A 23606-nucleotide genomic window follows, 5' to 3' on the forward strand; every position below is an offset into this window, starting at 1 on the left:
AAAAAAAAAAACTTTACTTATGGACACTGACATTTTCTTATAATTTTCATGTCATGAAATGCTGTTCTTCATTTGATTTTTTTCCAACTACTTGAAAATGTAAAAATTATTCTTCACTCGCAATCCATACAAAAACAGGTATTGAGTCAAATACCTTCCTCACTCCTGATCTATATAGTGAGTGTGGTTGTCAGATAGGCAAGTCAGGAGTTCAGGGGATGGGGAGGTTGAAGAAATAAAGCTGAGGGTCATCAGAATACAGATGATATCCAGCCCCAGCTCATCTAGGGAGTGAGTAGATACTAAAGAAAAGAGATCTGAGGACTTAGCCTTACACACTCCAGTACTGAGAGGCTGGGGAGAGGAGGAGGATCCAGCAAATGAACTTAGGAGGAATGGCAGCCAGTAAGGGGAGAAGAAGTTCAGAACCCAAATCCAAGGTATTTGAAGAAAGAGGAAGTGCACAATTAGGTAAAAAGTGATGGGGAGCTTATAACCTAAGAAGTTAGACAGACATGATATGCCCTCAGTGTGGTGATGTACAGTAGGAAAAACCTAGCACACCTAGGAAGTGCTCTTGCCAAAAAATCAAACCTGAATCTGATCACATTTCTAGAAATTAACTCCCAGTTTATAAAAAACACAGGAGATAAAGGAACATGATCAATGACACCTCACGGATCCAATCAGCAAAATCCAAAATGAGAGAGCTACTCCATTAAAATTATTTCTTTAATAAATAAATGGCAAGAAAAAAGGGGGTCATGAAGACTGTTACAGAATAAAGAATCTTTAAAAACATCCAAATGCACGTACAAGGTATGGACTTTGGTTTCTTCATCACACTATAAAGAAAAAGTTAGTTATTCTGGGAAATTTGAACACTGACGTGTCTTTAATAATATTAAGAACTTTTTTAGGAGTGATTTTTTTCTTAGGTATCATGGTTATACTTTTCAGAGTCCTTCCCTCTTCAAAACATATACTAACGTGTTTGCAGATGAATTAATATAATGCCTGGGATTTTCTTTACAATAATTCATAGAGATGGAAAAAAGAAAGCATATAGATGAAAATAAGGTGGGCTGTGTATTGATTAACTGTTGAAGCTGAATGATCAGTGTATGGGGATTCATTTTACTAGTTTCACAGAAAAGAATTATGAGGAACGTGAACACTTACCTGTGATGTTCAGCACAGTTTTGTTGTTTTTATTGGCATTGTGGAAAGAAAACCCTGTTAAATAACCTGTCACATAAGAATATGCCTGAGAGCTTAATCTGACATTTTATTTACTGAGAGAGTTGTGTCTTTTTTAAAATAACTTTCTAATTACAAAATAATATATTTTCATTGTGTGAAAATCAGAAAACATAGGTAAATAAAATGGAACTAGGCACAATGGTGTGCACCTATATTCCCAGCTACTCAGGAGGCTGAGGCAGAAGGATCACTTGAGCCTAGGAGTTTGAGACCAGCCTGGGCAACATAGCAAGACCTCATCTTCATCTAAAAGTAGAAAAGGAAGTAAGATCATCCATAATCCTTCACACCAGAGGGGAAAATAATTCTTTTTTTAGGATTAATATATTTTTGTATTAAAAATTATTCATACAGGCTGGGTGCAATGGCTCACTCCTATAATCCCAGCACTTCAGGAGGCCAAGCAGATCAACTGAAGTCAGGAGTTTGAGACCAGCCTGGCCAACATGGTGAAACTCCATCTCTCCTAAAAATACAAAATTAGCCGGGTCTGTTGCTGCATACCTGTAGTCCCAGCTACTTGGGAGGCTGAGGCAGGAGAATCACTTGAACCTGGGAGGTGGAGGTTGCAGTGAGCCAAGATGATGCCATTGCACTCTAGCCTGGGTGACAAGAGCAAAAAATTCCGTCTCAAAAAAAAAAAATATATATATATATATACACACACACACACACACACACACACACACAAATATATATATTTATTTAATTGTTGTTATTAGTGTTTCTTACAGCTACTTCAGTTCTGAACTCCTGAGATCAAGCCACCAAGCTCATTAAGCCCAGGGCTTATGGTGCTGTCATTTGTCTGTTGTAGGAGGTCATTCCCCCAGGAGAGAAGATTACATTAGAGGCTCTCTCCTTGGCCAAGGTTGGGAAAGCCTGTCCTTGCTTCTCTGGCACTGTCGATGAAATCCACATGTCTGTGCATCTTAATGGACACATCCAAGTAAAACTTGTAATTAGAGAGCTCAGGGTTTTTTTATTGGTTTGTGGTAGTTAGAAGATGGGTAGGAAAGGTTAAGAAAGGGTCGTTGAAGGAGGCAGTGGCTCTACCAATTCCAAAGAAGGAAGTTTCCAGAGGGACCATATTCCCTCCATCTTCCTTGTCTGTCCTATACTTAGTCTTCCTTCAAGTAGGACTTATTTAAACTCAGAGCCTGGACTGGGAAAACAAATTAAGTTACGTTCATGCAATGGCATGCAATGCAACTGTAAAAAGAAATGAAGAATATTTATATACTGCTATGGAGTGGCTACTAGGAAGTATTGTTGAATGCAAAAAAAAAAAAAAGTGGAGAAAGGTATATATAGTAAATTACCATTTATCTAGAAGTTGGGGTGATTAAAAATATATGTACTTGCTTATTTTAAACAAACATTGGTTAAACTTTTTTTAAAAAAGAAACTACTTACAGGAAGAGGAGACAAGGAGAGAATCTAGATGTCTCTGAATATACCTAGTTTTGTAGATCTGATGTTAGAACTATGTAATTATTTTAATAACTATAAAACAATATCGCTTTTTAAAAAGTAATTCCTAAAACTCAAAAGTAAAATGCAACAGGCCAGGCATGGTGTCTCACACCCGTAATCCCAGCAATTTGGAAGGCCGAGGAGGGTGGATCACTTGAGGCCAGGAGTTCGAGACCAGCCTGGCCAACATGGCGAAACTCTGTCTTTACAAAAAATACAAAAATTAGCCAGGCAAGGTGGCATGCGCTTGTAATCCCAACTACTTGGGAGGCTGAGGCACAAGAATCGCTTGAATCTGGAAGACGGAGGTTGTAGTGAGCCAAGATCACACCATTGCACTCCAGCCTAGGTGACGGAGCGAGACTCCATCTCAGAAAAAAAAAAGAAGATATCACCATTTGCAACCCCTAATGAAATAATGGATCTAAGCCATTTTCATTGATAATGCTAACAGCACAAAAAAAGAGACAACCAGACACTGTGCCTCCTATTATAAGTCCACACTAATCCCTATATATTTTTTAAAAAATTCAAACCTGATCTGATCAAGCCTCTACATTCAATTAACAATTTATAGAAATACAAAGGACCAAGAAAGATGTTCATTGAATTATGAGGGTACAATCAACGAACTCAAGACTGTGGAAATTCTTCAGGATAGAGAAATTGCAATAAAAACTTTTAATAATTAGGAGGAAAAATAGAAAGGGAAGGCAGAACCAATAGACAGAAAGAGACTTAAGATTGCACTGTACGGAATTTATTGGGATCCTGACTCATACAAATGAGGAAAGGGTGGTGGATGGAGGAAGAAGGAGGGAGGAAGAGGAGGAGGAGGAAGAGAAAGAGAGAGGATGAGAATGAGAATGGATATGGAGGCAATGTGAACCATGACTAGATAGTTCTTGATATTAAGAAATTATTTTTTTGGCCAGGCATAGTGGCTCACGCCGGTAATCCCAGCACTGTGGGAGGTCGAGGCAGGTGGATCACCTGAGGTCAGGAGTTCAAGACCAGCCTGGGCAACATGGTAAAACCGTGTCTCTACAAAAAAAAAAAAAAAAAAAAAATTAGCCAGGTGTGGTGGTGCACACCTGTAATCCCAGGTACTCAGGAAACTGAGGCAGGAGAATCACTTGAACCTGAGAGGTGGAGGTTGTAGTGAGCCGAGATCATGCCACTGCAATCCAGCCTGGGCGACAGAGCAAGACTGCCTCAAAAAAAAAAAAAGAGAGAGAAAAAAGAAAAAAAAAAGAAAAGAAAAATAAATTATTTTTAATTTGTACAGGTATAATAATTCAACTGTAGTTAGGGCTTTTTCAAAGAATTTTTACTTTTTGTGATACACACTGAAATATGGGAATTAAATGACACATCTGCAGTTTGCTTGGTGGGGAACAAGTGGAAGACTGTACAGATGAAATAAGAGCCGATTATTGTTGAAGCTGGGAGATAGATGCATGAGTTTCAATATACTATTCTCTCTACTTTTACTTATATTTGAAATTTTTATAATGAAAACATTTTTTTTTTTTCTGAAACAGAGTGTGGCTCTGTCGCCCAGGCTGGAGTGCAGTGGCCGGATCTCAGCCCACTGCAAGCTCCGCCTCCCGGGTTTACGCCATTCTCCTGCCTCAGCCTCCCGAGTAGCTGGGACTACAGGCGCCCGCCACCTCGCTCGGCTAGTTTTTTTGTATTCTTTAGTAGAGACGGTGTTTCACGGTGTTAGCCAGGGTGGTCTCGATCTCCTGACCTCGTGATCCGCCCGTCTCGGCCTCCCAAAGTGCTGGGATTACAGGCTTGAGCCACCGCGCCCAGCCGAAAACATTTTTTAAAAGTAGGCCCTGGCTTACTTTTTTCACAATTGTAATTCATTCCTTTAGAGGTTGCAAGTAGACTGATCAGTGTGACCATATAGGACTTACCACATCCAGCTGTTTTCAACCCCCTACCAAACCCCAATAATTTTCAAAGCCAGTCTGTTTTTTATTTAAAGGTTGTATTACTGCTGTTGGTTCCTGGAAATGCTGACAGATGCTGACTGCTTGCTTTTCAGGCTCTGGAATCTCCAGCTATGGAAATAACCCCCAAGATGTCCCCAAAGCCTTTGAGGATTGTATGCAAAAAGTCAAGGGGCAGGTTCCGTTTCACCTCCACGGCTCCACCCCCATTCACCTGGGAGCCACAGCTGGGATGCGCTTGCTGAGGTAAAGGCTAAGTGGCACAAAGGGGCCCATTTGACCAAAATAACCAAGAATGTGTTGAACCTTGCCAAGAATGTAAGTCTATTTCTGGGAACAACCCTTGCCCCCCAAAAAGAAGCCATATTCTGCCATAAATTTGGGCTTTAAAGATTGGGAAACTTTTAGTCTTTATTTTAATACCCAGAAAGAAACAGTTCTAAAATTGTTTCCCTCTCACTTGGTGATTTTACTGGGAACTTTGAAAAAGAGAGAGGTAATATGAAATCCGCTCATGGGATATAACTCTACTGCTTTGGAAAAGTAGCTGTTTTGACACTTGGTATTTTGACACCTGTGGACAACCAGCTAAGTTTGGTAGTAAGTACAACCCATAGCTATGTAGCTTCTGCTTGTGTACAAAATACCACTGAAATCTGCTTTAAAACAATGGCATGTCTGCACCTCAAATCAGTCAAAGCTTTTGGAGTTGTTATGAAACAAGCATCTCATTTCACTCACTCAATTAGTTACTTCTAAATTTGTAGTCATGGCTTTTGGCCCAGTTGCATGTTTTTGAATGTCTTTTCTCTTTTTTCTCCATTATAGCATTTCCTTGACCTTGAAATTTAAAAAAAACAGTTTCCAAAAATAAACATCAAACTTAAATCTACTCAGAGTAGAGGCTACTCCAAGTGTTGGAATAAGGTTTTAGCACAAGAAGACATCACTTATTCTGCTTCAAAGGCACTTTATGATTCCAAGCATGCAAAATTATCTATGTCGGAGTATTAAGAAAATAAAAAAAGAACAAACAGAGCTCCTTTAACATGATAATGAAAAGAAATCATGACGTGCTCTCCGTTAGACTGGGCCTTTTCCTTATGGTCTCATAATTCTCATTTCTAATCTGATTTCCTGGTTGACCACATTGAATGTGAAAAGAAGTCAGATTTCTTTGCTCACTCTTGGAATCTGCAGTGTATTTCTAAATTATTTCATTTACGTGTAATAGAAATGACTTCCTTTTGCCTTTTCTTTCTTATAAAAACAGTTCTTTCAACAAGGGTGGAACTGAAACCTTGTAATCTCAGAGAACACAGCAAGGCAGCCCCTTTACAGGCTCTTAATTCCATGGACCTAAAATCCTCATCTGCTGTAGTGGATGCTTCCTTAACACGACATGTGTGGAGCTACTTATAGAAAAGTCAGCTGCAGGATGTGCTCATAAAGTTTTCAACTTGGAGACTGAATGCTTAGGGCTTAGTTTGTGAAATCCTTCTGCTTTCACTCTATTCAATTCACATTTTCAGGCTGAATTTCCCATTTCAGAATACATTAGGATGCTGTTTACCCTCCCTGGGATTTGACTTCAGGTAACAAGTTTCAGCACAGGACCTGAGCAATACCAACAATATGAATGGGATAAGTGACTACAATCAGAGAGAAATACTGGTCCAATTCCATTAAATGTCTGTAGAAGTTACTCTAAAATATCTTTGCTTTACCAGTAGTGTTTGTACCTATGTAAACGTCTTGGTTGAACTGGCTCTGACCTTATGACTTAAGTAGACTTCTACTACTCTAAAAACAAAAACAAAACAAACAAACAAACAGCTCTTAAGAACCCGACTTTTTTTTGGTTGCTTCCCCTCCCTCCCCCAGTCTTTCAGTGAGAAATAATTAAAAGGCTCTGCAATTTACAGCTCATGACAAAAACCACGGAACAGAAAACTCACCCCTTAGGAAAAAGTGAATGTCTCCTTTGAATAAATTAAGTACTAACTTTTTCTTGTAAAACTGTTTTCTGATGATGATCTATTTCTTCTGAGGAACTAGCTGATATTTTAATTACTAGACAAGTAAAACAGAAAATAAAACAATTAATGAGAATTAGCTGGGATGAGAATTGATGAAACTGGGAAAACTCTGAATTATTTTCCAAGCAGTGATAACTGGCCACTGAATTGGAATGGATCCTGCTTATAGCCTTGCTCTTTCTTCTTCCTGATTGTCAGCCAGTGCCCCTGGCTATCTTAACCCACGGATGAAAGAGGAAATAATCTCCCAAGCGAGCTCTTTCATAGCGTAAAATGGCAGCGATGGATGCCATAACATTCTGTCACTAGGGATAGAATGCTGTGTTGCCACTTGTCTAAGAGTCAGCACACCAGTGGTTTTTCAATCCAGTGACAGCCATGATGACTGTCATATCCCTTCATGCTAAAGCCCTCCCAAAGACTGAAGCAGAAACAGCTGAAAACTCAATGTTCTTCCTTTCCCCTTTCCTACTAAGCTCCCCTTCCTTCTTGTCAGATGAGGGTTCCTTCGTATGGTGCCTTCAAGAGATTATTTATGCCACTCTTATGCCTTCATCAATCTCCTTTCCTCTGCTGATCTGAGAGAGCAATGGCAGTTAAATAGGAGGCTCTTTTGATACATGAACAGATGATATAGGTGGGGAGAACAAATTGTACTTTTACTGAAAGCAATTTTCCTACTTGGCAGCTTGACAGGTAACAAGTGGATCCTGCCTTCACAGTTGCCCCAGAAGACTTCAACTTGCAAAAGGGATTGTGGTGTACAGCACACATCTGGAAAATCATTCATCCCCACCAGCAGGGAGATGGGGAAGTTTGCATTTTCACCTGAGTGAGACTATATATTTTAAGACTCTATTGTCTCAGACTTGTTTGTTTTGTGCCTTGCATAGGTTGCAAAATGAAACAGCAGCTAATGAAGTCCTTGAAAGCATCCAAAGCTACTTCAAGTCCCAGCCCTTTGACTTTAGGGGTGCTCAAATCATTTCTGGTCAAGAGGAAGGGGTATATGGATGGATTACGGCCAACTATTTAATGGGAAATTTCCTGGAGGTGTGTGGAAACAAATGCATGGTTTTTAATCTTACTGTTTATCCTATCTCTTGTGAGTGATAGCCTAAGTAGAGGTACACACCATTAGGGATATCTGTCCTGTATCACTCCTATCATGTAATGCATTAGGGAAATACCTATGAGACAATAGCTAAGAAACACCTGTATAGCTGGGGAGAAAACATGGTCATAAATAGGACTAAATGCTTGGGAGGGAGGGAATCTCATCACTTTACTAGCTTGTAAGAAATGGAAGGGGGTGGGATCTAAATTTAACACTAGGCTATGGGTCTTTGGGAGGGCAGTTGAATAATCCTTCAGAGAGGCTCCATGACCATTTGAAATTTACAAAGCCCTCAGGAAGTCTGCATCCCTAAGTCCCCAGAGACAGGAGGAAGTCTTCACTCTGTGTTCCCAGGTCTCCTCACAGTCCAGTCCCTGCACTCCCTGCTCCCTTGGTGCAGAGGAAAGTTGATTCCAAGAGACAACTGCCATGTTACAGGGGGCACAAAACGGGAGTTACTCAGAGCATATCCAGCCCAAGACCTATTTTGTTCCCCTTCAAATGTATTTTAAATTTTTAAATAGTTACCAATAATTAACGTTTGGGAAATTTCACATAAAAATCCATACTTCTAGCTTCTTCTGACCTCCTCACTTCTCCCCAAAATCGGAGGAACTGGTCACAGTAGATGCACATTCCTGCCCGGTAATGGGAACAGAGTGTAATTCGTGGACTCTCCAGTTTGCCACAGACCCCACCACTCCCTGTTATACACCTAATCTACTTCACTCATTTATTACTTACCTATGTTACTTGCCCAGCTCTTGTAAGCACGTGAATTCACCACCTCTGAAAGAAAAGGAGAGAATTGGCCTCACATGCTCTCTCTGTCCTACTTCTTAGTAATAGGAGACGAGGCTTGGGTGGAGAACTTTGGGCAAACAGAGATGGTGCCTTTGGCTTTCTTTCTCACTTCCTTTTCCCACTGTGCAGAAGAACCTTTGGCATATGTGGGTGCACCCGCATGGAGTGGAAACCACGGGTGCCCTGGACTTAGGTGGTGCCTCCACCCAAATATCCTTCGTGGCAGGAGAGAAGGTGGATCTGAACACCAGCGACATCATGCAGGTGTCCCTGTATGGCTACGTGTACACGCTCTACACACACAGCTTCCAGTGCTATGGCCGGAATGAGGCTGAGAAGAAGTTTCTGGCAATGCTCCTGCAGGTACTTGAGTCGGGGGTAGGGGGTGGCAGGTGTTGTCTTGAGGGTTTGAGCTGAGGGGAGAATGCCCTGCCTTCTGGAGTCTGTCCTCTCCACTTCAATTGAAAGGTAGATGGAAATAACCCCATTTTCCAATTTACTCCTGGGGGTCCAAGTCCCTTTCCCCTCTCTCTTTCTTCCCCTCCCTCTCCCTCTCATGTTGCCCACTCCCAGTGAATTTGAGTAAGAAGTCTAGGGAATTTCCAGAGCTTCACATGTTTTGTAAATGACTCAAGACCTGGAATCCCTTTATGGACACGAACTGTTTTAAACCGGGAGCTAAATAAGCCTGAGATTTTTGAGACTCCCCTGGGTGTAGACAAAATAATATTAGTGGTCACAAGAGAAATGTGTGCTGAAGGGGGAGAGGGCAGAGCCTTCCCAGGCTTAGCCTCCTTTTAGATGGGTCTATATTAGGCAGGCTTGATACCCTTTATACGGTGGAACTTTAGAGCAACCACATTCCATCCTGTTGATCAGTAATTCATTTGGTAAGTGTTTCAGAGCCCAGAAGGCTAATTCAGGCATCAGCTAGAAAGTTGTTGCTGATATTAAATTCAACATTATGTAGTGTGTGTTCATGAGGGCACTAACTCCATAGGTGAGACCCCAGACCCAAACGCTACTGCTCTGGGGACATCAATCTTAGCCATGGCTAGGTGGCTGAGAGGATGGGCCTTGACTACCTAGAGGGGTATGAGGAAATCAGAAGCCACAGATTCTGGCTTCTTACGGGACTCGAAGGCAGGGGAATTAGCCTAGGAACAAAATGGACACAACATCAGTAGGTTAACCCACATTCCTCCAACCTACTCTGATAACTGAAGACAGGAGCAGACTCTATCCTGCAGAAGAGTTGAGGGGGATCACAAAAGTGCATCTTCAGCAGGACTCACAACTTCAGACCCCTGCATTTACCCAGTGTTCATGCAGGGTGGGTTGTGGGAACTCAGCTTCCACTTCTGGCCCCTCCTCCAAACCTCTCCCCAATCCTCCCTGAAACGGCTGAGGCCCTGGGACACACGCATGGGACATTTATTGTCAGGAGAGTCTGAGCACTGCCTGGAAAGAACAGATGTGAGAAGCCTGCAGACAGCCCTCAACTACCCTTCTGTACTAATCCGTGCTCACACTGCTATAAAGAAATACCTGAAACTGGATAATTTATAAAGAAAAGAGGCTTGTTTAATTGGTTCATGGTTCTGTGGGCTGTACAGGTTTCTGCTTCTAGGGAGGCCTCAGGAAACTTACAGTCATAGTAGAAGGCAAAGGGGAAGCAAGCACTTCTCACATGCGGGAACAGGAGGGAAGACGCCACACACTTTTAAACAACCAGATCTCGTGACAACTCACTCACTATCATGAGAACAGCAAGGAGGAAATCTGCCCCCATAACCTAATCACCTCCCACCAGGCCCCTCCTCCAACAGTGGGATTACGATTTTACATGAGGCAAAGCCAAACTATGTCACCTTCCATGGCTCCCACCCCAACTTCCACTTCCCTCCCCAGTCAGCCAAACCAAGCCCTACAGGTAACTCAATCAATGCTCCCTATCAGGGGTCTCAATACTCATCACTCATCCCCACTTGCTCATCAAAGTAGTTCAACCAACATGCTTCTTTCTTGCTGGGAGAGAAGCTCTAGAAAATCCTCTTTTCTCCAGCTCCTTTTACTTCTAGCAATGCTTAATGTCCTTTGCTCCAGCTCTGACTCTAGCAGGAGTAGAATGTGGAAGCTCAGGTGAAATCCTCCTTTTTCCAGGGTGAGTGGGGATCAGAGAGGCTAATCTTCTAAATTTGGCTGGCCCTGTGGAATGTGTGTTTCTGTCTGTCTGCATGTGTCTGTGTGTTTTTGTACTTATACAATGTTTACTAAAGAATGATTATCTATATATCCAGCAGTCCACAGAAGAGAAGTAAATACTTTACCTTTCTGAGGTCTGATTTAGGCTTGAGAATGCCAGTCTCCAAATGTGAGCCCAGCACTGGGGGTGGAGGAGTGAGCACCCATCCTCTCACAGTCAGCTCACAGGAACAGGGACACATGTCTTCAATTTGCCTGGTAACCTCTAGATGCCTGATAGGGTGACTCTGCCCTCGGAGGCTTCTGACTCATCCAAGAGGAGAGATTCAGATGAGATGAGGATTACTGACAAATTCATGTCAAGACCTGCCTGACCAACAGTTTCATAGGTCAAATATGTATTGCCAAGCCTTGACTTGGAAGGTTCACACAAATTATTGCATCATAAACACTGACTGAGTAAATTCCATCAGTCTGGATCTTGTTTCCTCATCTGTAATATAAGGAACTACGTAGTGTGGTGAGAATGATAGCTGGATATGTACTTTGCAAATTACTTTCATATTAATAAGTCTCCAGTCACCTTGGAGCTGAAGTCTCATTCTGACAACATGTTGGATATTAGGAATATGTATTCACTTTCTTTCCATTTTTAAGTAAGAAATTTGTCTTCTGTTTTTAATGTAATATATGTTCAGTGAAAAACATTGAGAAGATGCACACCAAAAACTATAAAGGATTTCTTTAAAAACGGAATTAACCACTATTAATCATACTATTGCATTTTCTTCCACTTTTTTAATGTATGAAAGTGTAAAAACTTGGCTTCATATGGTATATATAATTTTATATTTACCTTTTATTTTACCTAACCATATATTATGGTCAATTTCCTGTGTTGTTAATGTCCTTTTAAAATATTATTTTTATGAGAGCATAGTATTCCAAGTACCATAACTTAAAAAGAAAAAGAAATTGACCATTTGATTATGAAAGAAAGTACATTCTTATTGTAAAAATTTAAAGCCATACAAAGAGTGTTAAAGTCAAAATGAAAGATCCTCCTTCCAATCCCATTTACTGAATGCCATCACTGGTCAAAGCTTAATATGTTGTTCTTCTACACTTTCCAGGTCAGTATATTAACTTATTTTCTTTACTATTTAATATCCCATAATGTATCAATCATTCCCTTCCTCATGGACATCAGGCTGTGTCCTGTTTTGTTGCTACGACAATAATATAATAAGCCTTCTTACCCATATAACCTTATGAACCAGTGATTTTATTTCTGTAGGATAGGTTCAAAGGACAGGTGTATTTTTTTTATTTAAATGAACAAATAGGTAATCTTCCAACAAAATTAAAACCATGCAGATTACCACCCATGTTGTGATGACTTTTTGAAATAAGCTGCAGGAATTCCAAAACATTCTAATAATAAGTACTTAGATAATGAGGATCTGTTTCTGGATTTTCTGTTCGATACATTCATTGTTCTATTTTGGGACCAATATCATGTTGTTCTACCTGCAATAGTCTATTTTTCTACTCTCAGATGTTTATCTTGAACTTCAAAGTCATTTGAAGCAGTAATAAAAAAGAAAGTTTTTTGTTGAGATTGTGATTGTAATTACATTGATTCATACATTAATTTGGTTAAAATGTGCTTATTAGTGACATCAACAATTTCTATCCAGAATTATACAGTGTATTTCCATTTATTTAATTCTTGGCTTGTATCCTTCAATAAAATGTATAGTTTTCACCATTGGTTCTGTACCTCTGTTGTTAAATGTATTTTCTTTGTGTGTATTTTTTAAACTTTCTGTCACTAATGAGAATAGTTTCTATCACTGTTTTTTCCAGTTTTAACCAGTTTAACTCTAAAATCAGATTATGCTATAGTTTTCTAGTGGACTTTTCTCCCTCGAACCCGCTGATTGACTTTTTCATGACAGTGCCCTTCAACCACTAAGCTCGGTGAAGACTGTTGAATGCTGAATGCCTGAACTTGGCACATTGGCCCATTATATGTAAAGAATGCCACAACAAAAATTCAGACACAAAAAAAAGAAAAGAACTAATATTTACTAAGTTTTTCCTATGTACTAAGTCAGAAATAATTTATGTTATCTTGTTTCTTCTCTGGACCAAGCCAGAAATAATTTATAGTTTTAATCATTTTAAAAGTATAAATCTCCCTTCAGACTATACTAGAAAAGAAAAAAAAGTATAAATCAGATTTGGAAGTAGATACTAAATAGCCAATTGATTGATTCGATATTTTTTTCTTTCAACCAATATTTCAGCTATAGGGTGACCCAAGTATGATATGCTATAAATTATATGTAACGGCTTTTGAAAATCATAAATTGTTTTCATACCATAGAGGCAGAAAGGGGCCTGTTTGCCTCTTTCTCAGTCAAATGAAGATCTTTCTGGAAAACACTCATTTGGGTTCTGTTTGATGAATGTTAAGCTTTTATAGGATTTTTGCAGAATCTTGTCACTGACCTTTGTTAAACAATTGCATTACTTGAATATGTACCTCAGTTTCCTCATTAGTAAAATGAAAGGGTTGGGCTAAATGTCTGAGTCAAGATTTTACTGTAGGGTGGCCAGGTGCAGTGGCTCACACCTGTAATCCTAGCACTTTGGAAGGCTAAGGCTCTTGTGCACAGGAGTTTGAGACCAACCTGGGTAACATAGGGAGAACATACCTCTACCAAAAAAAAAACTAATTAAAAAAAAATTTTTTTTTAATTTTTTTGAGACGGAGTCTTGCTCTGTCACCCAGGCTGGAGTGTAACGGTGCAATCTCAGTTCGCTGCAACCTCCACTTCCCGGGTTCAAGTGATTCTCCTGCCTCAGCCTCCCGAGTAGCTGGGACTACAGGTGCATGCCACCACGTCTGGCTAATTTTTGTATTTTTAGGAAAGATGGAGTTTCACCATGCTGCCCAGGCTGGTCTCAAACTCCTGATCTCAAATGATCCGCCTGCCTCAGCCTCCTAAAGTGCTGGGATTACAGGTGTGAGCCATCACACCCAGCTAAAAGAAAAGATTTTACTATAGGGGAAGCAGTATGCCTTAGTGGCTTAAGTTGAACATAGTTCAAATCCAATTCCTTCAAAAGGAGAGTTCATAAACTGAATCAACAACATTTAGGATTTTAGCATAAAATAGAGTATTTTGCACCAGTAGATTAAAGATTGAATAGTCATATGGAAAAAGTAAAGCCAAGTCTATCTGAATCTTTAAGTCAAATAAATTGCAATGGATAAAAGATTTATATGTGACAAGGTTATTTGTTTGTAATGGCAAAATGATTGGGAACCACCTCAGAGTTCATCTAGATGATATTCCTTAAATAAAGTATGATTTATTTGTACAGTGGAATACTATGCAGCTACTAAAAAAATAGGCCACTCTGTAAGTACAATGAATGGAAATATCTCAAAGATACATTTTTAAGTGAGAAAAGCAACGGGTACAATGGGGTATATAAAGTGCTACCATTTATGGCTTTAAAAAAAGAAAAGCGTGGGAGAAAAAAATATATTTGCATGTGCATGCCAGATCATTGGAAGGATACACAAAAATTGGCAATAGTGATTGTTTCCAGAGAGAGGCCTGATGGCTGCAAGTGGATGAGAAGGAGACTTCACTTTCATATGTTTATTTGTACCTTTTGGATTATTTTGCTAGGTGGATAGATGACATTCTACTTAAAATGATACATTAAATATATCCATTTTCTCAACATGTGAAGTTCATAAAACCTGGTTCACAGGGCTATCATAAGAGCTGGATCAGATAATGTGTGAGAGAGCCTAGCGCTATGCCTGGTACAAGGTAATTGTCACACACACACACACACACACACACACACACACACACACACACCCTTTCCCCCCACCCCCACTTGAATTATCTAGACAACCTATCATCAAAGACATGCTGACATAGAATGGTATTTTTTGTTTTTCTCTTGGCATTGGAGGATAGTGATAGAGAGAATTTGCAAAAGGGAGATACTTGGCTATCCACAAAAAACGTGGTTTCTAACACCTTACTCTTATACCTACAGAATTCTCCTACCAAAAACCATCTCACCAATCCCTGTTACCCTCGGGATTATAGCATCAACTTCACCATGGGCCATGTATTTGATAGCCTGTGCACTGTGGACCAGAGGCCAGAAAGTTATAACCCCAGTGATATCATCACTTTTGAGGGAACTGGGGACCCATCTCTGTGTAAGGAGAAGGTGGCTTCCTTATTTGACTTCAAAGCTTGCCATGATCAAGAAACGTGTTCTTTTGATGGGGTTTATCAGCCAAAGATTAAAGGGCCATTTGTGGTAAGAGCAAAACCTGAAAGATTCCTTTCTTTCCCCGTTGAATATTTATTTCTCACTTTTCTGTTTCTCCTCTGCTGACCTGTTAGCCACCTTCTAATTCCTCACCCATAAACCTTTCTATTATACCCATTCTGAGAACTAATTTCCTTCTGTATTACTTATTTCCAGGCTTTTGCAGGATTCTACTACACAGCCAGTGCTTTAAATCTTTCAGGTAGCTTTTCCCTGGACACCTTCAACTCCAGCACCTGGAATTTCTGCTCACAGAATTGGAGTCAGGTCAGTATTTAAAGAGAAAGTATCAATGTCAGTACAAAAAAATATATATATGGTAGAATCTATTCTATGTGTGTATATTCTGAATTTAGCCTTTATGCTCTTCTATTTCCATCACATCTGTAAAATAAAAAGAATAAGGGAAGCTACTCCCACACCTGTGGTGTGAATTAATGTTATAACTACATGCACAATGGTTAGAATAATATTTGGCATATAATAATAAGCACTCAATGAGTTTAAAGATTAGTATATTGTGAAATTATATAGTGATATCTTCATAATTATATTGAATAATTATATGATTGTATTATAAAGTCTTTTCTATTATGAAATTACGGATGATAAGATTCTTTAAAACATGACTTTTAACCCAAGGTGTTCATTTTAAAACATACCTAGCCGGGCACGGTGGCTCAAGCCTGTAATCCCAGCACTTTGGGAGGCTGAGACGGGCGGATCACAAGGTCAGGAGATCGAGACCATCCTGGCTAACACGGTGAAACCCCGTCTCTACTAAAAAATACAAAAAACTAGCCGGGCGAGGTGGCGGGCGCCTGTGGTCCCAGCTACTCCGGAGGCTGAGGCAGGAGAATGGCGTAAACCCGGGAGGCGGAGCTTGCAGTGAGCTGAGATCCGGCCACTGCACTCCAGCCTGGGCAACAGAGCCAGACTCAGTCTCAAAAAAAAAAAAAAAAAAAAAAAAAAAAAAAAAAAATACCTGCCTGCCCTGCCTCTAAGATGTTTTAAACCTCCTTTCAGCTCCCACTCCTGCTCCCCAAATTTGATGAGGTATACGCCCGCTCTTACTGCTTCTCAGCCAACTATATCTACCACTTGTTTGTGAATGGTTACAAATTCACAGAGGAGACTTGGCCCCAGATACATTTTGAAAAAGAAGTAAGTCAAAGCACAAATCATTTTCTCTTCTTTTTCCCAACAGAGAGATTTGTATGTATGTGTGTGGAGCAAATGTAGAAGGTAAAAGGGTATTAACGAGTTAAACTCACTGGGTGGAAGCTGATCAGACTGATCCCTTGTGAGTTTCCCAGAAGAGGTCGTGGAGAATTTAGTGGAGTTGCTCATGGGTGTCCATTCTCCTGGAAAAGACTGGAGGCCAAGGGCCAATGGACTAGGAGGTCCTGGAGGGCAGAGACTTGTCTTGGTATCTTCATATTCCCAGCACTCAGCACAAGGGATAGAGCCTAGAAGGTGCTTAGTAAATGTTTGTTGAATTCGTAAATAAATATGAATTCATAAATAAATATGAATTAAGGATATGAGACTTTTCATCCTGAAAAGAAGCTTTAAATGTAACCATTTTTAAAAGAGGATAGCAACTAATTCTTCTCCATTTTATGCAGATGTCGGAGTAAGATACAGGCCTTAGAGCCTGACGGATTTGCATTAGCATTAAATAAACATTTTCTCTTTGAATGAACCTGAAGTCATTACATTCACTGACAAAGATTTGGGGGACGGAGAAGATATTCTTAGCTCAGGGTTTAATATATCTAAAAATATGTATATTTATAGATATCTATAAATACATACATATATATATATGATGGTCAAGTGACCAGAATGGTCCAAAGCTGGAATCACAGCTGTCACCTGGTGACAGGTGAAAGGACCTCCATACCTTGTTTCAGGCAGGGCTCAGCCTTGCGAATATGTTCAGCCAGCACTATGTTCCCCAGGTTCCAGAGAATTTTCTCATTTCAGGAATAGCTGATATGAAGCCTGAAGGATGTCTGGAGTCAGCCTGTTCAATACCAGCTTCAGCAATAATTAGATTAAATCAATCAATATCCTGCATTAGGCCTCTGACTCTCTACTTTTACATAAATAAAATTGAGTCATCTACAAAAAAATAAGGATGTCTGGAGACACAAGGACTGTTGGTAGCATGTACTCTCTAAGCTTTGCTTCTAATGAATCTAATTACCAGTAAAGTATATTATAAGAATTGAGAATGACTTTCCATTTGAATGCCAGTTTGAGTTGATATAGTATCTAAGTTAAAAGTTCCTTTTTTCTAATTATAAAGAATGTTATGTCCAGCCAAATTAGTAATTAAATGTGAAGATGTAGGCTGGGTGCAGTGGCTCACACCTGTAATCCCAGCACTTTGGGAGGCCGAGGCAGGTGGATCACCTGAGGTCGGTAGTTCGAGACCAGCCTGACCAACAAGGAGAAACACTGTCTCTACTAAAAATATGAAATTCGCCGGGCATGATGGTGCATGCGTGTAATCCCAGCTACTCAGGAGGCTGAGGCAGGAGAATCACCATAACCTGGGAGGTGGAGGTTGCCATGAGCCGAGATCATGCCATTGCACTCCAGCCTGGGCAACAAGAGCAAAACTCCATCTCTAAATAAATAAATAAAAATAAAAATGTTAAGGTGTAAAAAGACTTAAGAAGATTTGCTGCACAAAGACTTACATTGAAAATATTTTTGATAGAAGTAATAAAATAAGAAGAGAAATAAATCCAGGACATGTTACAAAAATACTGGAAGAAAGAATAAATGATGTTGTGGCTTAAAATTTACATTAAAAAGGCCAGGTGCTGTGGCTCACACCTGTAATTCCAGCACTCTGGGAGGCCGAGGCAGATGGATCACCTGAGGTCAGGAGTTCAAGACCAGCCTGGCAAACATGGTAAAACCATGTCTCTACTAAAAATACAAAATATTAACTGGGTGTGGTGGCATGCGCCTTTACTCCCAGCCACTCAGGAGGCTGAGGCAGGAGAATCACTTGAAACTGGGAGGTGGAGGTTGCAGTAAGCCGAGATCTCACCATTTCACTCCAGCCTGGGCAACAGAACAAGACTCCGTCTCAAAAAAAAAAAAAAAAAAAAAAAAAAAGATGTTAAAAAAACAGAAAACAAACACTAAAGAAAACTATAAAAATAAACGCCATTCATATGACTCAAGTATAGAAAATACCCAACATGATAAGGGTGTGGTAAGGAGTTATAAGATACAGGGACATAAGAGTAAACCTAAAATTCAAATTCTCTTCTTGTCAAAGGGAACACAGAGATATCTTTTTCTTTTTCTTTCTTTTTTTTTTTTTTTTTTTTTTTTTTTTTGAGACGGAGTCTCGCTCTGTCACCTAGGCTGGAGTGCAATGGCGTGATCTCAGCTCACTGCAGCCTCTGCCTCCTGGGCTCAAGCAATTCTCCTGCCTCAGCCTCCTGAGTAACTGGGATTACAGGCACCCACCATCATGCCTGGCTAATTTTTGTATTTTTATAGAGACAGGGTTTCACCACATTGGCCAGGCTGGTCTTGAACTCCTGACCTCAGGTGATCCGCCTGCCTCAGCCTCCCAGAGTGCTGGGATTATAGGCGTGAGCCACCATGCCTGGCCACAGATATCATTTTTAAGGCAGGAAAGAAGAAAAAATATATATATATATATAAAAGCACTAATTGAAAATTTAAAAGTAAGATATTAGAAAGAAGTGTAAATATATTAATAATCACAATAATTATAAATGGACTAAACCTACCAGTTAAAAGACAGATGTCAGATTGAATTTTTAGAAATCAAGCAGGTGCCATTTATAAGAGAAACGTGATTCAAGCATAAAGACATGGAAAGATTGAAAGATAACTTTTTTAAATTATCAAACACTACCCAAAAGAAAGCTGGTGTAACTATTTAATATCTGGCAAAGCTGTCTTTAAGACAAAGAGCCTCATTCTAGACAGCAAGGGTTACAACATAATGATAAAATGTTCAATTCACTATGAAGATTGTAAAGGTGAAACATTTATACACCTAATAAAACACCCTAAAAACATGTAAAGCAAAATGGATAGAACAACCAGAAGAAATTGACAGTCAGCTTCCCATTTGGGCTGATTTCCTATTCTTAGAAACTGGTCCTGGGATCAGCAAACCACTCATTAGCCTCTTTCTCTAGCCACAAACACTCTTGTGCTCCTGGACAACAGGAACACTTTCACTATTATTAACTGTGCCTTCTTCACTCTTGGCTATGACAAGATTGTGAGGATTTGTTCTTTTGACTATTTCTTCTGCAGTGCTGGAGGTGAGATTCCCCAAGTCTTTGTGGCTACAGTGTGGTGTCTTAACTTGGGCAAGTCCTTTGACCTCTTTGGGCCACAATTTCCCTTGGGAGCTTTGTGAGGTTGATAGTGGTATGCCTCTGGTATGTAATTGTAGCCTTGAGCCTTGTCCTCTACTCCACAGGTGGGGAATAGCAGCATAGCCTGGTCTCTTGGCTACATGCTCAGCCTGACCAACCAGATACCAGCTGAAAGCCCTCTGATCCGTCTGCCCATAGAACCACCTGTCTTTGTGGGCACCCTTGCTTTCTTCACAGCGGCAGCCTTGCTGTGTCTGGCGTTTCTTGCGTACCTGTGTTCAGCATCCAGAAAAAAGAGGCACTCCGAGCATGCCTTTGACCAGGCAGTGGATTCTGACTGAGCCTTCAAAGCAGCTCCTGGAGTCCAGTGGCTGCTTAGAGTCAGCCTGGATGGCACCAGGCAACACAGGTAAAGTGGCTGCCTTCAGGAAATACAACTAACTAAAATCAAACACCTAGGTCACGTGCCTCTCAAATACTGATTTCTGCCACAGTACCTCTTGGGGCGTCCCTTGGCTATTCTGTGCATATTGCTCTTCAGAGACCTCACTACCCATGTGCTGATCTATTGGGGAACAGAGAAGAGACAGGCCACCAAGATCAGGCTCTTTATTTTAAGTCCCCCAGAGGAAGAGTAAGTAGAGAGGGTATCAGCTTAATGTTGAAGAATTGACCTCAGGGCTCAGTTTCTATTTCCCTCCCTCAGTATTCTTCCTGGCAGGATACCCATTAAGCATTTGGCCCAATCAGATATCTCATTTTATAGTTTTTTTTTTCCCATTGGTCTTTAACTAAGACTTTCTTGTAGCAATCTCATAAGCAGTGAACCCCTCAGATCAGTAGAATATAGTATCTGGGGGAGAAGACTTATTTCCCTCAGGGCAGTGGCCACAGCCAGGCTTCTGTCATACAGGTGGATCCCGAAGCACAGAAACATAAAAACGGTCTCCCAGAAAACTATAGACCATTCTCCAAGTGGAATTCCCACTTAGGGCTCTGGTCACTAGATTGCAACCTTTGTGTTTGTCATCATCCTCATCTCACCACTGTATTGCTATGCCCTCCCATAAAAACACATTTATCCCTAGCAAGATTGTTGCATTCCAGATTTTACTGCCTTTGCTAGGCTTTTGTTTAGCAAAGGGCTGCCTTTCCATTGTTTTCATGGTGTATATATTTTTGTCACCATTCCCACAGTATACTTGATGTTGTCATAGAACATCCTACTTTATGATTTACTAGCCAATTACTTTCCTAGATCATAGACCTCTCTGCATAGTAGTCATAGGTCTTGACTTTGGGGAAAGAAAAGGAAGCTGCAGGAATATTTATCTCCAAAGTTGAATGAGAAAGAACTCCAGCAAATCCAATGGCTACAAAGTAAAAATCAGCATTATTTCATATTGCTGTTTCTTAGCTGAATATGGAATAAAGAACTATTATTTTATTTTGACTTGCAGTGGGTGTGTGTGTGTTAACTTACATATGGTAGTCTTCCTCCTAAGGACTCTAGGTGATATTTATGAGAGAAAATGTTTTCCCTAGTGAATTAAGAAACCCATTCATTAATATCACCTTTATTCCAGAGAGTTCAAAGTGCTTTTACTTCGATAAACCTTTGACCGCTTGAGATTATTGAGTCAAGCACTTCTGTACCTTATTTGAAATTCTAAGCCTCTGTGAGGCCACAACCTGACACTCAAATCTTATTTCTCATCCAGAATGGCTACTCCTATCCCAAACTGTACCTTTGCTCACACCATCCTCTCTACTAGATTGCTAGATCATCCTCCCATCCTCCCACCAATACATGATTGAGAAGCAATCATGTATATTTCTCAAGATCCAGTTCCTTCCTGTAAGTCTTCCACAAAGCTTTCCTTGCATACACATACTATGCTGTATCTCCTGGACCACTTTTTCAAAACCAGCCACATAAGTCCTCATATTGTCATTTATCTTGGTGTATGTGTACAGCTTATTTCTAAAAGAGACAGTAGGCTTCTTAAGGGAAAAGCCTATTGTGCATCACTCCTCATTCATTCAACAGACATCTAAAAACACCTATTATGGCTGATGCCTTTTAGGTGTGATCTTGGATTTGGACATATGATATGAACATAGTATTTATTCATATTTGTTGATTGAGGTTGTTTCCATGAGTGACTAAGAATGGGCAATAAACCATAGAGATAGCGGGGAAAAAACAGCATCCAAATCACCAAGAGTTTGCAAGAAAAAAAAACTTGTCTGTGCAAGAAAGAGAGTAAAAGCTCCAAGAAGGCAAGTCCTAGTCAACATTTCTAACTCATTTAGGAAGTTAGAATAAGCTGAGGTACTTTAGGTTTTCTGACACACACCGAAGAATTTTTGACTGGGTGTAGTAGCTCACACCTGTAATCTCAGCCTTTTGGGAGTAGCTGAGGCAGGCAGGATTGTTTGAGCCCAGGAGTTCGAGAGCAGCCTGGGAAACGTGGCAAAACCTCTTCTCTCCAAAAATTACAAAAATTAGCCAGAAGTTGTGGGCACACTTGGAGTTCCAGCTACTTGGTAGGTTGAGGTAGGAAGAGTGCTTGAGCCTGGGAGGTGGAGGTTGCAGTGAGCCGAGATCATGCCACTGCACTCTAGCCTGGGTAACAAAGCAAGACTGCAAGACTCTCTCTCTCTCTCTCTCTCTGATTCTCTCTCTCTCTTTCTCTCTCTCTCTCTCTCTCTCTCACACACACACACACACACACACACACACACACAAGAATTTTTATAGATAGACCATTGTGAAATCCGTAGTTCAAGTAGCATATCTAGCACTGTTACTGTGGTGAACAGAATTCTCCTTCGCCCTCTGGTGTTACTCCAATTATGTGGTTACATTGTCACATGGCAAAAGGGTTTTGCAGATGTAATTACAAATCAGTTGACCTTAAAATGGAGAGCTTATCCAGGTAGGCCTAACCTCACCACATGAGCTCTTTAAAGGCAGAGCATTTTCTCCAGAAGAAGAAGTCAGAGATTCAAAGCATGAGAAGAATTCTACGTGCAGTTGCCAGCTTGAGGATGGAGGGCGTCGTGTGCAAAGGCCCGAAGTGCAGCCTCTAGAAACTAAGAGCAATCCCTGGCTGGCATCAGCAAAAAATCAGAGACCTCAGTCCTGCAGCTGCAAGGAGCTGGATTCTGCCAACAACCTGAATGAACTTGGAAGCATATTTTCACCCAGAGCCTTCAGATAAGAGTCCAGGTCAGATCATATCTTGATTTCAGCCTACTGAGACCCTAAGTGGAGAACCCAGTTGAGCCCACCGTGACTTCTGACCTACAAAACTATAAAGTAACAAAAATATGATGTTTAAAGCCACTAAATTTGTGGTAATTTGTTACACAGTCACAGTGAACTAATACAACTATGGAACCCCAAACCCCAAAGCTCCAACCAAAGCGAGTCTTTTGATGTGAAATATGTGGTGAAGATAAAAGTGATGAGTATCACAAATAGTGTCTATTCCTAACTACAACTATGTAAAAAAAAGCATGGGTTCAGAGGTAAAAGTACATGCCAGCATTACCCAGCCACTGAGTGCTTTGGGGGATAGGGATTGGGGCTTGAGCTTTGGGCCTGGACGAGTCTAAAACCCACTGCATAACTTTTCCTTTCACACAGAAAGGCAGTATCATATAGTAGTTAGGAATCTGGCTTTAGATTTCTGTGGTCTAACATACCCATTCACATACAGACACCTGATTTATAACAGAAGTGTCACATCAGAGCAGTGGGAAAATGCAAGACAGTTGGATATCTTAATGGAGAAAAAATGAATTTGACCCTTTCCTCACTCCACTTGCAGGAATTGTTTCCAGGTAGCTTAAAGACCTAAGTGTGAAAAACCTATAAAGGTTTAGAAGAAAATGTAGGAGAACAGTTTTAGGATCCTGGGTAAGGGAAGGGTTTCTTAAACACTACACAAAAAGCATTAACCAT

At 40.3% G+C, this 23606-nt stretch overlaps 2 protein-coding genes and 1 long non-coding RNA gene across 45 annotated transcripts in view; 2 read left to right on the forward strand and 1 right to left on the reverse strand.

Moving 5' to 3' along the window:
• The window catches only part of ENTPD3 (ectonucleoside triphosphate diphosphohydrolase 3), a 41980-nt gene extending 20894 nt beyond the window's left edge, over positions 1-21086 (forward strand). For 2 of the 4 annotated variants that reach the window (XM_050780404.1, XM_050780403.1), the window contains exons 5-11: positions 4796-4946; positions 7633-7792; positions 8790-9023; positions 14958-15230; positions 15399-15509; positions 16269-16406; positions 19738-21086. In XM_050780404.1, the coding sequence (XP_050636361.1) occupies positions 4796-4946; positions 7633-7792; positions 8790-9023; positions 14958-15230; positions 15399-15509; positions 16269-16406; positions 19738-19974 (1304 nt within the window). In that variant the 3' untranslated portion in view covers positions 19975-21086. Of the gene's footprint in view, positions 1-4795; positions 4947-7632; positions 7793-8789; positions 9024-14957; positions 15231-15398; positions 15510-16268; positions 16407-17231; positions 17465-19737 lie in introns of those variants that run through there. The other 2 variants (XM_050780406.1, XM_050780405.1) reach the window with 1 other exon arrangement.
• Positions 1-23606, forward strand: part of RPL14 (ribosomal protein L14) — a 575215-nt gene that overhangs the window by 521213 nt on the left and 30396 nt on the right. The window contains exon 1 of one of the 40 annotated variants that reach the window (XM_050780454.1): positions 8295-8298. The exons of 38 other annotated variants lie outside the window; for them this stretch is intronic. The gene's annotated coding sequence lies outside the window, so the exon portion shown is untranslated. Of the gene's footprint in view, positions 1-8294; positions 8299-11049; positions 11054-23606 lie in introns of those variants that run through there. One more of the 40 variants, XM_050780466.1, reaches the window with a different exon arrangement.
• On the reverse strand, positions 1555-11309 carry LOC126948554 (uncharacterized). The gene is made up of 3 exons (XR_007723486.1): positions 10991-11309; positions 8601-8645; positions 1555-1865 (listed from the first exon to the last, which is right to left on the reverse strand). It is a non-coding gene; the product is annotated as an uncharacterized LOC126948554 (long non-coding RNA).

Source organism: Macaca thibetana, chromosome 2, assembly GCF_024542745.1.
Source record: "Macaca thibetana thibetana isolate TM-01 chromosome 2, ASM2454274v1, whole genome shotgun sequence".
Classification (NCBI taxonomy): domain Eukaryota; kingdom Metazoa; phylum Chordata; class Mammalia; order Primates; family Cercopithecidae; genus Macaca; species Macaca thibetana.